At 44.7% G+C, this 17232-nt stretch overlaps 1 protein-coding gene across 1 annotated transcript in view; it reads right to left on the minus strand.

The window, feature by feature from the left end:
* otog (otogelin) overlaps positions 1 to 17232 on the minus strand; it is a 256145-nt gene that overhangs the window by 11008 nt on the left and 227905 nt on the right. Inside the window, exons 43-48 of the mRNA XM_067993585.1 lie at positions 16857 to 16961; positions 14749 to 14850; positions 12588 to 12686; positions 12451 to 12491; positions 12287 to 12362; positions 2730 to 2908 (exon numbers count right to left, since the gene is read on the minus strand). Coding sequence (XP_067849686.1) covers positions 2730 to 2908; positions 12287 to 12362; positions 12451 to 12491; positions 12588 to 12686; positions 14749 to 14850; positions 16857 to 16961 — 602 coding nt within the window. The remainder of the gene's footprint in view (positions 1 to 2729; positions 2909 to 12286; positions 12363 to 12450; positions 12492 to 12587; positions 12687 to 14748; positions 14851 to 16856; positions 16962 to 17232) is intronic.

A 17232-nucleotide genomic window follows, 5' to 3' on the forward strand; every position in this document is an offset into this window, starting at 1 on the left:
CTTTCCATTTCTTTCATTGTTACTTTTCCTCTGTTTTATCTCTTTGTATGGGCCATGACAATTTGGGGATATTCTGTAGACGACTTAGGAAAAAAGACAAAGTAATCATATCTTTCAAAAATTATCATCTTGTATGTATTAGTAGATAGGTGCTCAAAGTCCAAGAATTTGCAGCTAGTTAACAAGTGCAGCTGGCTTTTACACTGTTTATGTACTGTAAATGAATTAAAGGAACCACTACCAAGCTATAACTAAACAAAACTCCTCCATTTTTGTCACGGTATCCATCAGAAATATTTTCTGAATTCCACTCTCAAATATGTGGAATACTGTTTAATTTTCAGATACTGCTGTACATGAATCAGTTGGCAATCGAGAAGAATAATTCACCAAAATGTTACCATTATTTCTTTATAGTACAAATTGAATGAAACCCATCACTGCACTGAGACTGTGCAGAATTAAATGCTAGAATAAAGGCATGCCTATTTAAATTCGAGCTCTTATAGAGAATATTGCTATAGATTTTTTTTCTTACTAAATCTTCTGGTAACCTCTTTAATCACTTCATCAAGAAATTCAACAACAACTACAACAACTTGCATTTATATAGTACCTTTAACGTAGTAAAAAATCCCAAGGCGCTTCACAGGAGCGTTATCAAATAAAATTGGACACCGAGCCACATAAGGAGATATTAGGACAGGTGACCAAAAGCTTGGTCAAAGAGGTAGCTTTTAAGGAGCATCTTAAAGGAGAAGAGAGAGGTAGAGAAATGGAGAGGTTTAGGGAGGGAATTCCAGAGCTTAGGACCTAGGCAGCTGAAGGCATAGCCACCAATGATGGAGCGAATAAAATTGGGAATGCGCAAGAGCAAGAATTGGAGGAGCGCAGAGATCTAAGAGGGTTGTAGGGCTGGAGGAGGTTACAGAGGTAGGGAGGGCGAGGCCATGGAGAGATTTGAAAATAAGGATGAGAATTTTAAATTTGAGGGGTTTCCGGACCGGGAGCCAATGTAGGTCAGCGAGCACACGGGTGATAGGTGAACGGGACTTGGTGTGTGTTAGGATACGGGCAGCAGAGTTTTGGATGAGCTCAAGTTTATGGAGGGTGGAAGATGGGAGGCCAGCCAGAAGAGTATTGGAATAGTCGAGTCTAGAGGTAACAAAGGCATGGATGATGGTTTCAGCAGCAGATGAGCTGAGGCCGTGGCGGAGATGGGCGATATTACAGAGGTGGAAGTAGGCGATCCTGGTGATGGAGTGGATATGTGGTCAGAAGCTCATCTCAGGGTCAAATAGAATGGCAAGGTTACGAGTGGTCTGGTTCAGCCTCAAATAATGGCCAGGGAGAGGGATGGAGTTGGTGGCTAGGTAACGGAGTTTGCGGCGGGGACCAAAGACAAAGGCTTTGGTTTTCCTAATATTTATTTGGAGGAAATTTTTGCTCATCCGGTACTGGATGTCGGACAAGCAGTGTGACAAATGAGAGACAGTGGAGGGATCGAGGGAGGCAGTGGTGAGGTATAGCTGAGTGTCGTCAGTGTACATGTGGAATCTGACATCGTGTTTTTGGATGATGTTGCCGAGGGGCAGCATATAGATGAGAAATAGGAGAGGGCCAAGGAAAGATCCTTGGGAGACTCCAAAGGTAACAGTGTGGGAGTGGGAAGAGAAGCCATTGCAGGTGGTTCTCTGGCGATGTCTGGATAGATAAGAGTGGAACCAGGTGAGTGCAATCCCACCCAGCTGGACGACGAGGAGGGGCTTTGAAGGAGGATGGTATGATCAACTGTGTCAAAGGCTACAGACAGGTCGAGAAGAATGAGGAGGGATAAGTTACTTCGGTCACAGTCACACAGGATGTCACTTGTGACTTTGATAAGGGGCCTTTCAGTACTGTGGCAGGGGCAGGAACCTGATTGGAGAGATTCAAATATGGAGTTGCGGGAAAGATAGGCATGGATTTGGGAGGCCACAACATGTTCAAGGACTTTGGAGAGGAAAGGGAGATTGGAGATAGGGCATTAGTTTGTAAGGACAGAGGGGTCAAGGTGGGTTTTTTGAGGAAGAGGGTGATGATGGCAGATTTGAAGGGGAGGGGGATAGTACCCGAGGAGAGGGAACCTTTAGCAAAATCAGCTAACATGGGGACCAGGAAGGGAAGTTGGGTGGTCAGCAGCTTGGTGGGAATAGGGTCGAGGGAGCCGGAAGTGGGTCTCATGGTCAAGATGAGCTCGAAGAGGGTATATGGGGAGATAGGAGAGAAACCAGAGAAAGATGCAAATTCAGGGCTAGGGCAGGGGGTAACCTTCGGGGAAGTTTGGCTTGATGGGCTAGGGGAAGGGAGGGAAGCTGCAGAGGCAGCTGAATAGATGGTCTCAATCTTAGTGACAAAGAAGTCCATAAGCTTCTCGCACTTTTCGTTGGAAGTGAGAGTGGAGAGGGCAAGGGAGAGGGGTTTAAAAAGACGGTTTTGTGAAGAGCAGTCGGGGGTTATCTTTGCATTCCAGGATGACCCTGGAATAGTGAGCAGTTTTGGCAGAGGACAGCAGGACCCGATAGTGCTTTATGTGATCCAGCCAAATCTGGCGAAGAATGGCTAAACCAGTTGTCCACCATAAACGTTCAAGTCTGTATCTCTTGGACTAATGGGAACAGAGATGAGGGCCGTACCAGGGGAAACAAAGCTAAATAGCGTTACAATATAACTATTCCATGAATTATTACCATTTCGCATTGTGCTGAGCAGTTGACCATGGTGATGAGGAGTTGGTAGAAGCCAGTTTTGTTATCCTGATTGTATGTACATTGTATAGTGTAGCACGCCCCATCTGCTGTATGCTCCATGATGGTCTGTCCAGGGCGTAATATACCTCTCTCCCCATCAATACATACTTGATCATTTACTATAACAAACAACACAAAAATAATGGCGTTCTTTTTCACATGGTTGCCTTATTATTGGAGAGTACGCACCATATAACATAATAGTCATAAAATAAGCTGTAATACATTTTCTTCTTATGTTTTGAAAACTTGTGTGCAATTAGTAAAGAAATCATTACATTACTGCATTTGCACATGAAATGTACAATGACGGTGATGTATTCTTCAACTCAATTACTTTTCAAGGAGGTTGGAAGTAGGTCTAGAGTGACATTTTATACATTCTTCCATCCTCTCTGTTCATTTCCTCCTGCTTATAATATAAATGCATACAATCATTGAAATACTGAGAGACCACTCGCGCCAAACCTCATTACAGCCTTGGTCCAAACATGGACAAAAGAGCTGAATTCCAGAGGTGAGGTGAGAGTGACTGCCCTTGATATCAAGGCAGCATTTGACCGAATGTGGCACCAAGGAGCCCTAGTAAAATTGAAGTCAATGGGAATCAGGGGGAAAACTCTCCAGTGGCTGGACTCATACCTAGCACAAAGGAAGATGGTAGTGGTTGTTGGAGGCCAATCATCTCAGCCCCAGGACATTGCTGCAGGAGTTCCTCAGGGCAGTGTCCTAGGACCAACCATCTTCAGCTGCTTCATCAATGACCTTCCCTCGATCATTAGGTCAGAAATGGGGATGTTCGCTGATGATTGCACAGTGTTCAGTTCCATTTGTAACCCCTCAAATAATGAAGCAATCTGAGCCCGCATGCAGCAAGACCTGTACAACATCCAGGCCTGGGTTCATAAGTGGCAAGTAACATTCGCGCCAGATAAGTGCCAGGCAATGACCATCTCCAACAAGAGAGAGTCTAACCACCTCCCCTTGACATTCAACGGCATTACCATTGCCGAATCTCCCACCATCAACATCCTGGGGGTCACCATTGACCAGAAACTTAACTGGACCAGCCATATAAATACTGTGGCTACAAGAGCAGGTCAGAGGCTGGGTATTCTGCGGCGAGTGACTCACCTCCTGACTCCCCAAAGCCTTTCCACCATCTACAAGGCACAAGTCAGGAGTGTGATGGAATACTCTCCACTTGCCTGGATGAGTGCAGCTCCAACAACACTCAAGAAGCTCGACACAATCCAGGACAAAGCAGCCCGCTTGATTGGCACCCCATCCACCACCCTAAACATTCACTCCCTTCACCACCGGTGCACTGTGGCTGCAGTGTTTACCATCCACAGAATGCACTGCAGCAACTCGCCAAGGCTTCTTCGACAGCACCTCCCAAACCCGCGACCTCTACCACCTAGAAGGACAAGAGCAGCAGACACATGGGAACAACACCACCTGCCCATTCCCGTCCAAGTCACACAGACTCGTGACTTGGAAATATATCGCCGTTCCTTCATCGTCGCTGGGTCAAAATCCTGGAACTCCCTTCCTAACTGCACTGTGGGAGAACCTTCACCACACGGACTGCAGCAGTTCAAGAAGGCGGCTCACCACCACCTTCTCAAGGGCAATTAGGGATGGGCAATAAATGCCGGCCTCGCCAGCGACACACACATCCCATGAACGAATTTTTAAAAAAGACAATGCTGAGAAAAATCACACGGCTGATATTAATACACGTTATTCTTTAATAGCCAATTCAAAATGTAAGCATGCGAGGGTACTCTGAAATTCTCTACCATAAAAGTGAGTTGTTATCTTGAGTACTTCACTCGGTGGAGATGCTCAGCCAATGCCATCTCATGGAAGGGGAGGGAAAGTCAAAAAGCTTAGTCACCCTCATTCACTCTTATACATCTTAGTGGCAGGATCAAGAACAGTAGTGGTTAAGAAAGACATTGTAACATAACCAATAGATTTCACTTTTTTTTAAAGGGAATCATTTTTGTTCCATATGGGTCTTTTTTGTGCTTTCCATAACCGCTTCAGAACAATCATGACATGGACCATATGAAAATATTCCACTCACTTTTAATTCCGGGCATCATTACAAAGATACATAACAGAAAAAACATTTTTGGCACACATTTGTGTTAACTTCTTTCCATTATAAATTCCCATGTTCACATTTATAATGGGAATTGCCTATGTAAACTTGTCACACCATTTGGTAGGACCTCTATTTTGCATCTCCCAGCTCCTCACCCTGTATTGCAGAGAAACACCTTTGCTCCGACCAGCTCTGCTTCTCAGTTGCATTATGTTTTTCTATTTAACTACAAATAATCACGAGACCACCGTATTATATAAAAGTAAGGACAGAACGTATGGCTTCAAAACGAGGACTGAATTACTTCCGTGTACCATGGTCCAATTATCCTCCACCCTCCAGTGTGGCTTCACTTGAAGATTACACTTAGTTTTGACTCAGCATGTGCAACACCATGGGAGAGTGACTATTTATAGCCATTCAGGATTATTGAAGGGAAATTCAACTACTCTGTAATTTGGAAATGTGCATTGTGTATGCTTTAACAATAACTTCTGAACCCTGGCATAACGTAAGTTCTTAATGTAAATAGAAATATTATAAGATCTTTATATTGATTTCTGCTGCAGTATTTTCAACATTCCTTATCTAATTTTCACAGCTGTATCACTTTACCCCTAACATCTATTAGTGAGAGTGGTTGCTGCATCAATGCAAACGTCTTCAGTCTATTTAATGAACTTCCAATGTAACTGTTGTCTGAGTCCATTTATGTATTGATGAAAGAAAAAACTTGCATTTATATAGCATCTTTCATGACCTCAGGATGTCCCAAAATGCTTCACAGCCAATGGAATACTTTCAAATTGTAGTCACTTGTGATGTAGGGAAACATGGCAGCCTATTTACACAGCAAGGTCCCATAAACAGGAATGAGATAAGTGACCAGATAATGTTTTAGTGATGTTGGGTGAGGAATAAATATTTGGCAGGACGCCAGGAGAACTCCCTGCTCTTTTAAATAATGCCATTGGATCTTTTACATTCACCTGAGAGGGCAGACGGAGCCTCAGTTTAATGTGTCATCCAAAAAATGGCACCTTCAACAGTGCAGCACTGCATTGAAGTGTCAACCTAGATTAGGTGCTCAAGTTTCCGGAGTGGGGCTTGAAGCCACAACCTTCTGACTCTGAGGTGAAAGTGTGACCATTCAGCCAAGGCTGAAACCTGAAAAGTATATACTCTCCAGTGCTTATAAGGATTCTTGCCTTGTCTAAATTGCAAAAACCTAATTTTGTCAAGCATGTGATGATTGAAACGCAAAGTTACTGCAATAGTATAAGAAAATGAACAGTCTCAGTTGTTTGGAAAATCCCACCCCTAATACTGTGCTGTTGGAATTCTGAAGTCCATAAGAGATAGGAGCAGGAGTAGGCCATTTGGCCCCTTGAACCTGCTCCGCCATTTAATGAGATCATGGCTGATCTGATTTTTACCTCAACTCCACTTTCCCGCCCTTTCCCCATATCCTTTGACTCCCTTACTGATCAAAAATTTGTATAACTCAGCCTTGAATGTAGTCAATGACTCAGCCTCCACAGCTTTTTGGGGTAAAGAATTCAAAAGATTCACAACCCTCTGGGAGAAGAAATTCCTCCTAATTTCTGTCTTAAACGGGCGACCCCTTATTCTGAGACGACATCCCCTAGTTTTAGATTCCCCCATGAGGGGTAACATCCTCTCAGCATCTACCCGACCGAGTCCCCTCAGAATCTTGTATGATTCAATAAGATCTCCTCTCATTCTTCTAAACTCCAATGAGTATAGACCCAATCTGTTCAATCTTTCCTCATAAGACAACCCTTCCATACTCGGAATCAACCTAGTGAACCTTCTCTGAACTGCCTCCAATGCAAGTATGTCCTTCCTTAAATAAGGACACCAGAACTGTACGCAGTACTCCAGGTGTGGTCTCACCAGCACCCTGTACAGTTGTAGCATGACTTCCCTGCTTTTATACTCCATCCCCCTAGAAATAAAGGCCAATATTCCGTTTGCCTTCCGGATTACCTGCTGCACCTGTATGTTGACTTTTTGTGTTTCATGTACGAGGACACCCAGATCCCTCTGTACCGCAGCATTTTGTAGTATTTCTCCATTCAAATAATATTTTGCTTCTTTATTTTTCCTCCCAAAGTGGATGACTTCACATTTTCCCACATTATATTCCATCTGCCAAATTTATGCCCATTCGCTTAACCTGTCAATATCCCTCGCAGACACTTTGGGCTCGATTTTCGTACCCCCGAGTGGGTGCGTTCGTGGCGGGGGAGGCTCCGAAAATCGGGGATTCCCGGGGCGGGTCCGGAGCCCGGCTCCAACCCGCCCACTTCCGGGTTCCCCAGTGATGCGCTAACATGCACGCGCAGCCCCCGCATGTGGGACTCCAGCTGGCAATTAAAACCGGCGGGGTGCCACTTAAGGTAATTATTTAGGTACTTCAGGTCATTTGCAGACCTGATTAACATGGTATTTTAGGAGGGGTGGGATTTTCCAAACAACTGAGGCTGTTTCCCGTACCAGGGGAAACACTCCCAGTTGAAATGGACTGCCACCAGCCTGTGGCAGCTGCAAAGGTCCATTTGACAGGTGTGTGTGAGGGGGTGGGGGGAGACCCTCACTCATTGCAGGAGGCCACTCTGTCACTTTGGACAAAGTTTGGCCTCCACCACCCTCCTCCTAACAATAAAATTCACAAACTTGCACACACAGACACATGTACCTACCTTATGGTCCCCCTCAAATGTACATCTTCTGGATGGGGGCCGCCGTAGCTGCAGTCATGACCTCCTCGGAGGGCGAACAGCATCACCAGCCTCGCCGGCCATGCTGTCCACCTCTGACACGTGGAGCTCCACAACACATCCACCTGCACAGCAGGAGGGAGGGCAACCGCAGAGAGAGATGCGTCGCAGAAGGCACTACCCTCGCCACAGGGTCTACAGACTGAGGCTCAGCTTCCTGGACCTCTCTGAGCAGCAGTGAATACGGAGGCTCAGAGTCACTCGACATGTAGTCGTGGACATCTGCAGCCTCCTTCATACCGAGCTGCTCCCGGCTGGCTCGAGCACCATCTTCTTACCTGTCGCTGTCAAAATCACCACTGCCCTCAACAACTTCTCCTTCGCATCCTTCCAGGGTGCAACCGGGGACATCGCCGACGTGTCTCAATGGGTGACATCAGTTGTGGGTCTACATAGTGATCCTCAGGAAAGGGCATTATTGCACAAACCAGACAAGATTTGCAAAGACGTGGCCGTAGTGGTGACAATATAATATGCAATGTGAGTTGATCAGAAGTCAAATATAAGTAAAAACCATGACAAACCCTCAAACACCCTTGTGCATTCCCTTCACGTTCACAACACGTTTGCCTTACGCTTCCTACTGCACATATGTGATGCATGCCCTGTGGCTGCAGCACAGGTAGTGGCAGGTTGAGTGAGGCTGACTGTGAAAGAGATGCATGAGAGGGTGAGTATGAGATAGAGCCATGAGATTGTATGAGAATTGGGTTGAGTGGTAGTGGCGGGGTGAGTACTGGCGAAGTGAGTAAGAGGAGGATGAGCTTTGAGTGGGTGTGAGGAGTGATGTGACAGAGTAGTGTTGGCGGTGCAGAAGGCGATGTGGGGTGGGGGCAGTGATATGCCAGAGGGAGTGTAGGGGAATGAGTAAGTGTACTCACTTCGGCTGACCTACTTAGGTCATTGAAGTGCCTCCTGCACTATATGCAGGTGCGCGATATGTTGGTGGTGCAGGTGACCTCCTCTGCCATCTTGAGCCAGGCCTTCGTGATGGCAGAGGCAGGCCGCTTCCTCCCGTCCACCGGGGAGAAGATCTCTGTCCTCCTCCTCACCCCATCCAATAAGACCTGGAGTGAGGCATCATTAACCTGGGAGCAGCCTTCCCCCTGGGCTGCTCCATGCTGTAATTTTGGCTCCTTTCTGCAGCATCAGTCAGTGGAGGACTGCCCCTTTAAATAGGGCTCCTCCAGCTGACAGCCTATGATGCGCATGCGCAGTCCGCCCGCTGCACAGCTTTCCAGCGCGAAACCCGGAAGTGATTGTTTGTTTGTTTTTAGTTCCTCCCTCCCCTTTGCCCCTTGATTTTCTACTATTATTGGTATGTTATTAGTGTCTTCTACTTTGAAGACAGATACAAAATATCTGTTCAATTCCTCTGCCGTTTCCTTGTTTTCCATTATTATTTCCCCAGTCTCATCCTCCAAGGGGCCGACATATACTTTAGCTACCCTCTTCCTTTTTATATGCTTGGAGAAGATTTTACTGTCAGTTTTTATATTTCTTGCTAGTTTACTTTCATCATTTATTTTCTCCCTCTTTATTATTCTTTTAGTCATCTTTTGCTGGTTTTTAAAGTTTTCCCAATCTTCGGGCTTACCAATAATCTCTGCCACGTTGTATGCCTTATCTTTTAACCTGATTGCATCCTTGACTTCCTTAGTTAGCCATGGTTGGTTCACCCTTTTTGTGGAGTCTTTCCTCCTCACAGGGATATATTTTTAAGAACATAAGAACATAAGAAATAGAAGCAGGAGTAGGCCAATCGGCCCCTCGAGCCTGCTCCGCCATTCAATAAGATCATGGCTGACCTGATCCTAACCTCAAATCTAAGTTCATGTCCAATTTCCTGCCCGCTGCCCGTAACCCCTAATTCCCTTTACTTCTAGGAAACTGTCTATTTCTGTTTTAAATTTATTTAATGATGTAGCTTCCTGGGGCAGCAAATTCCACAGACCCACCACCCTCTAAGTGAAGAAGTTTCTCCTCATCTCAGTTTTGAAAGAGCAGCTCCTTATTCTAAGATTATGCCCCCTAGTTCTAGTTTCACCCATCCTTGGGAACATCCTTACCGCATCCACCCGATCAAGCCCCTTCACAATCTTATATGTTTCAATAAGATCGCCTCTCATTCTTCTGAACTCCAATGAGTAGAGTCCCAATCTACTCAACCTCTCCTCATATGTCCGCCCCCTCATCCCCGGGATTAACCGAGTGAACCTTCTTTGTATTGCCTCGAGAGCAAGTATGTCTTTTCTTAAGTATGGACACCAAAACTGTATGCAGTATTCCAGGTGCGGTCTCACCAATACCTTATATAACTGCAGCAATACCTCCCTGTTTTTATATTCTATCCCCTTAGCAATAAAAGCCAACATTCCGTTGGCCTTCTTGATCACCTGCTGCACCTGCATACTAACTTTTTGATTTTCTTGCACTAGGACCCCCAGATCCCTTTGTACTGCAGTACTTTCCAGTTTCTCGCCATTAAGATAATAACTTGCTCTCTGATTTTTCCTGCCAAAGTTCATAACCTCACATTTTCCAATATTGTATTGCATGTGCCAAATCTCCGCCCACTCACCCAGCCTGTCTATATCCCCTTGTAGGTTTTTTATGTCCTCCTCACTCTCTACTTTCCCTCCCATCTTTGTATCATCTGCAAACTTTGATGTGTTACACTCGGTCCCCTCCTCCAAATCGTTAATATAGATTGTAAAGAGTTGGGGACCCAGCACCGACACCTGCGGAACACCATTGGCTACTGGTTGCCAGTCCGAGAATGAACCATTTATTCCAACTCTCTGTTTCCTGTTAGATAACCAATCCTCCACCCATGCCAGAATATTACCCCCAATCCAATGATTCTTTATCTTGAGCAATAATCTTTTATGTGGCACCTTGTCGAATGCCTTCTGGAAGTCTAAATACACTACGTCCACTGGTTCCCCTTTATCCACCCTGTACGTTATGTTGCGAGTCATAAAATATCTATTTAAATGTTTGCCACTGCTTATCCACCATCATACCATCTAATCTGTTTACCCAGTCCACTTTAGCCAATGCCACCCTCATTCCTTTGTAATTGCCCTTATTTAAGTTTAATACAGTAGTTTCAGACCCAAGATCCTCGCTCTCAAACTGGATGTGAAATTCTATCATGCTATGATCGCTGCTTCCCAAGGGATCTTTTACTTTGAGATCATTAATTAATCCTGTTTCGTTACCTATTACCAGATCCAAAATGGCCTGTTCCCTGGTTGGTTCCCTGACATATTGACACAGGGCTACTTTTGCCAATTTGTTTTGTCCAATCTATGTGAAAGTTAAAATCACCCATGATTATTGCATTACTTTTTTTACAAGTCAAGTTACTGCGGTCTTTGTGATAGTTATGATTACCTGTGTATAACAACTTACATTTATATTTTGCTATTCACTTTGAAAATATATCAGTGCTTTATAAGAGGAGGAATAAAAAAAATTTAGGGGGTAGCCCAAAGGAAATTGAAAGTAGAGAGTTATGTGGAAAGCAACCCATTGGGTTAGGATTTCACGACTGAGAGACTATCTCTGATGATGGAGCGGAAAGAGCAGTAACAAGCAAATTCATTGAGCTGGGAATAGGGCTGGAGAAGATTTTCCAGAGACCAGGGAGAATTTATTAAAAAGAACAATGATCTTGAAATCAACTTGTTGAGGCATATGAAACCAATGGAATGTAACAGGGATCGGGATGAGAGTGAGGGCAGTCTATACAGGAGAGAACTCAAGCTGCAGGTGTAAAAGTAGTGACATAAAATAGTTGTTGATAATGCAATTCCTTTCATTACACATGTTTAGTTCTCAATATCTCTGGGCTGAACTACAAGTTAAATGGTACTTCAACCATAGTTATACTGAGATCCGGCTATTGAATAAACTGTAGTCGGATCTTTTGAATTAATTCAATTGATCTAAGATGGCTCAGAAGGTAAATTAGGTATCACAACAAAACCTTAAATACTGTCCAATCAAACCCCAACCTCAGAAAGGATAACCTTTTGCACCAGTATATTTCTGTTTTCAACAATGGCAAACCTTATGAACCCTCGAAATGAGAATGTTAGTTTAGTGCCGGTTTGTTTCTGGTTATTGGCAATATTGTGTTCACTATGAACTGAGTTAAAATGGTCAAAATTGATTATACTTTGAACTGTTGCAGCTGGCAAACAGTCCGGAATGGATTCGGACCAAAGTCACACAGGTGGAAGCATTGCACCACTCAGTTCCACTTTGCCTGCCATGGAACATTTCTTCACTTGTAAAAAATGTCGTAATGAGAAAAGGCCATCCAACTTCCTTCCTAATCCAGATCCTGTTCAAGATACTGATTTGATGATTTTTAATCTTTTTCCTATCCCTCTACTGTCTTAATTAGAAATCTGCCTAATTCCCTTTGGAATGCTTCAATAGTCCACAGTATTGTTGGAATAAAGATACATTTTTGGACTCACATATAATTCTCGACAGTTTGGTGCAAATTACTCGCTTGCAATTAGACCGTGGAGAAGTTATTACAATGGTAAATGTGCACTTACCACATTTGTACTTTGGGCATCCACATGGGTCGGCTGTGATATTCCCATGTTGCTGTTCTAATACCAACACCTTTCCCTACAAGTATCAAAAGATTGAATGGTTATAATTCTGCAGACAAAAAAGTGCATAACATCAAATCAAAAGATAGGAACATGTTACTTACCAGTTCGCACTGAGGTTTAAGAACTGTGTCACAAGCACATTCTAAAAAAATAGACGATAATTAACACCTAGTTACTTCAGTCGTGGAATCTGGCAATTTGTCAGAATTTTTACAAATCTAAAAGTTTGTCATCGTACCACAAGAATGAAATGGGCAACACTGATCTGGACTCCATGCCTGGACTACTTTCATTCCTGGAGGACATTGAAACTTTGGACAACGATTGGTTTCGCAAACTAAGAGAAACAGAACAGAGATTATTAGAAACAAGAAAAACATCTGGGTGGTTGTGAATTGAACTATAGCTATAGCTCTTAAGATATAGCTCTAAAAGCTATAACTCTCTGAGGTGTGTCTTATGTGACACTACTGATCCAAGAGTAATAGCTGTGAAGTGTGAAGCACAGCCAGCAATATCGCATTGCCCCATCATGAGAGAGGTCTGCTTGTATTTTAAAATGGCTTAAGTGGTCTGTTGAATTTCACACTTTATAAACCTAGTATATTACCACGTATATTATAAAGTCATAGACAGCACAGACCTAAATTTTGAATATGCTGCTAGGTGAAGCTCCCTGCTAGCAACATGGATTTGTAGGGGCTAGTTTTCCTCTGATTTGCTGAGTGTCCAACCCCATATCCTCTCCATCACAAAGACTTTCACCTCTGCAACATGTATGCTTACACACATACACAAAGTTCAACTCCCCTGCTGGCTATTCTTAATGTTATGAAAACATAGGTAGCAGTGTCTGCTTTCTTGCAATCAGGTAATATACTAGGTTTATAAAGTATGAGATTCAACAGACCACTTAAGCCATTTTAAAATCTGCCTTATCACTGAAATGGAGTTGTGAGGGGAAATTTGTTGGAAAATCATAGACAGCACAGACCTAAATTTTGAATATGCTGCTGGATGAAGCTCCCTGCTAGCAACATGGATTTGTTGGGGCTCGTTTTCCTCTGATTTGCTGAGTGTCCAACCCCATAATCCTCTCCATCACAAAGACTTCCATCTCTGCAACATTGCCACCTTCTGCCCATCTGCCACTGAAACCCACATCCATTCCCTTCATCATCTCCAGATTTGACTATTCCAATGCTCTCCTGGTCGGCCTCCCATCCTCCAGCTCCTGTACACTTCAGCTCATCCAAAATTCTGCTGCCCATATCCTATCCCGCTCATCCACCACTCTGATCTCGCGACCTACATTGGCCTCCGGTTCCCCTAAGTATCCAATTTAAAATTCACATCCATGTGTTTAAATGCTTTCGTGCTCTTGCCCCCTCCTTATCCCTGTAACCTCCTGCAGCTGTACAACCTTCCCAGGCTCTCCGTTCCTATGACTGTGGCCTCTTGAGCACACCCCCCAACCCCCACTTCCTTCACCCTACCATTGGCGGCCCTGCCTTCAGCCACCAAAGCTCCACGCTCTGGAATTCCCTCCTTTGTCCTCTCCTCCTCTCCTTTGTCCTCTCCTCCCTTAAAACGCTCCATAAAACCCATCTGTGACCAAGCTATTTTTTTTGAGATGAGGTGAAGATCTTGTACCACCGCGGTGCAGGCATTGTAATCAAATGCAAGTGAGATAGGAGTGGTCACCACAGTTAGTGTGCCATACTGCATGTGGCCAGCCCCCTCTAATCTGAGGATCTGAGAAGGGGAGGCACTAAGAATATGGGGGGCCTAAAAGGTTAGGTACCCTTTCTACAGTCCATTACCAGCTTTGTGGGCAAGCAACAAGGGCAATTATCCAGGACCCCAGGCCATGGTGGGGCCCCACTAGACTAAGTAGTACTGAAAGTCACCCAAAGTGCAGATGGGAGGAGCTTCTGCCCAGTGCCCCCATGAGTCTAACCCCGGCAATGTTACAATCAGGGTTGGAGACCTTCTGGCTGTTGTTTAGGAGAGCAGTTGCAAGGTCCTAAACCTTCAGCTATTATCACTGCTACATGCCTCTTGGGTCTGCAGCAGAACATGCTCTTCTTCACAGGTTTCTGGGTGCAGACTCCTGCTAAGAAGCAGGTTTACGCAGATGATCTGAATCCCGAAATACAGGTGAGGTCGGGTGGATTACGCTTCAGACCAGTCCAACCGCCTAGAGGGAGGAAAATCGGTCTTTAAAATTACCCCATTACTCCTCCTGAGGTGAAACCCTAGCAATATGAGATGGTGCAGTCTCACACTGCTTGGTTCGGAAGTCAGATCACAACCTGACTGCTGAGTTACGCTGCCACTTCTGTGTTAGTAAGCTATAACTGTTAAGTGTTTTTTGAATGGTAAAACATTATCCTCACCACATTGGTAGGCTGGGCAACACATCTCAGTGGTATTGTTGTTTACGGTAAGGACTTCTCCTTCCTGGCAGGTGGGAATTTTGTCAGAGCAAGCACCACACACTACGTACAGGGAAAAAGAAAGTGTTAACATCATATTGATCAATGCGTTGACATTAATTACAAGGATCAGGAAAAGGTTTCAGGTTTCATACTAAAGCTTAATGTTTTTGTATGAAATTCGTCCGTTCACTATTTTAACAGCAGCTGTTACATTTAAGTTCTTGTCTTAGGTATTTTCTTAGGTCCAGTGGCAACAATCGCTCCTGTGAATGGATCCTGTGCCTTTTCTATGCGATGAGTGACTCTAACCGCCCAATATTTGCTTATACCTTACTGTAAGCCAGGGGAGCTGACAATGGTGTCTCTTTTTGATTTAAATTGGATATTGTGTGTTTCTTCAATCTTCTCAATAACAAACCATGGAAACACTTGTTAAGATGAGACCAGATTCAAACTAAAATGCTGCCTTATTTCACAGCAAGTGTTTATACAGTGGCCAAGCTTTTTGCCTTTGTGGGCTCCATGGATGCCTTTCATGAAGTCTCAATACATGATCCCACTGATTTGTATATAGTTCAAGCTGCAGATACTAGCACATCTTGATATTTTGATTTAGGATTTATCCACCAATGAGGCAACACCATGAAAACAACAACTTGCATTTATATAGCACCTTTAGCATAGAAAAACATCTCAAGGTGCTTCAGAGAGACTTAATCAGACAAAAAATGGATCAAAGAAGGAGCTATTAGGATGGGTGTCCAAATGAGGTGGGTTTTAAGGAGGTTCTTAAAGGAGGAGAGGGAGGTAGAGAGGCAGAGGGGTTTGTTGAGCTTTGAGGGCAGACTGCCAGGGCCCTAGATGACTCTTGTCTTCGACCTTCCTTGCCTTGCTGCGGAGAGGTGTCCTGTCCTTCAATGGCCTTGCTGACACCAGGGGCTCAATTTTAAAACCGAGCCGGGAAGGGGACATAAGGACGTCTTTTATTTTTTTTGTCAATTTCCTGTCCAATTGACAGGCTGGTCTCAGACGGACGGGAGACCAGTCAGGGAGAGGACATCTTCAGGTAAGTCTGCAGGTAAGTCTCTGTTTGTATGGATGGGGTGGGGGTATGGGGGCATGGGTGGGCATAGGTTGGCACGGAAGTCGTTGAGTCACTGCGGTAGGGATCGGCGGTCAGTCACGGTGGGGGGCGGTTGTCAGGATCGGGGGTAATTGCGGGGGTCCGCAATCGTTGAGGGGGAAGAATCGGGGGTCGGAGGATCAGAGTGATGGGGGTGGGAGGCTCGGCGGTCGGGGGTGGGAGGATCAGGGTCAGGGAGCAGAGCGGGGGGAGGATCGGGGGGGGGTCTACTATCGGGGGGGTCTGTGGGTGGGGGTCCACGATCGGGGGTCGGGTGCCTGCAATCGTTGGGGGGTCGGTGCGGGTAGGCTTGTTGGGCCTGGGGGAAGAACTCCTGCTCCTTCGGGCCCACAAGCTGTGTCTTTCTAGGCACCTACCTGTTAGTCTCGGGACTTCTCGCCTCCTTTCACGAGGCATAAAACAGAAGGCCTGGGAATCCCAGCCACCCGGGGTTGAAATTGGGAAATCCAGAAAAATGGAGGCCTGAAGCCTCCTTGAAAGGTTTCCCCTCCCCTCCCCTCCCCTCCTGGGAGCAGATTGGTCGCCCGCCCCTCTTCCTGCTTTGGTGAAAACCGGAAATGGACAGGTTGGAGGCAGGTTGGGGACAGGTCTGAAACAGTGGCAGTTTTCAATGCCCCCTTGCCCCCAACCTACCCATTTTTCAATGTTAAAATTGAGCCCCAGGCAACTGTGGGGATTAAGCAACATCCTTCCACTTCAAGAAACTTGCCAAAGTAAACCTTTAACTCATCCTAATTTGGATTTCTGTGTGACCTGTTATTCTCGAATATTTTTAAAACTAGTTTGGTATCTGACAAAATGGAACTTATTTAAGGCAATTATTAATCAGAACCCCAAAAGCCCTAAAACTGATAGGAATAAACTAATGCTAAATAAGCATTTACAAGTTATTTTGATTCAATGTGTACATTGTGCAACTTACTACAGATGTATGCGAAGCAACAACTGCCATCAGCGTGGGTAGCAATCAAAGTTTGGTCCTCTCGACAAGTTGGTATATCAGACTCGCACTTTCCTGGATCACATTCTGTAGATAATGAACAGTCTGTCAAATGAAGTACTAAGTGGATTATATTTATTTTGTTTAAAAGCTTGTTTTTTTAATGTTTCATTACTTTGAAAGCAAAATCATATCTGCACTATGGGGTGACTTGTCTACTTATTTATTCTCACCATCCCTGTGTGGAACCACCTAGATGTCTATTCTGCATGCCCTCTAATGGCACACTTGAATGTGAGGAACTGCAGGGCAAAGCAGCATCATTGCCACAGAGAATTGTATGACATGAATTGCAGAT

This window comes from Heptranchias perlo, chromosome 12 (genome assembly GCF_035084215.1).
Source record: "Heptranchias perlo isolate sHepPer1 chromosome 12, sHepPer1.hap1, whole genome shotgun sequence".
Classification (NCBI taxonomy): domain Eukaryota; kingdom Metazoa; phylum Chordata; class Chondrichthyes; order Hexanchiformes; family Hexanchidae; genus Heptranchias; species Heptranchias perlo.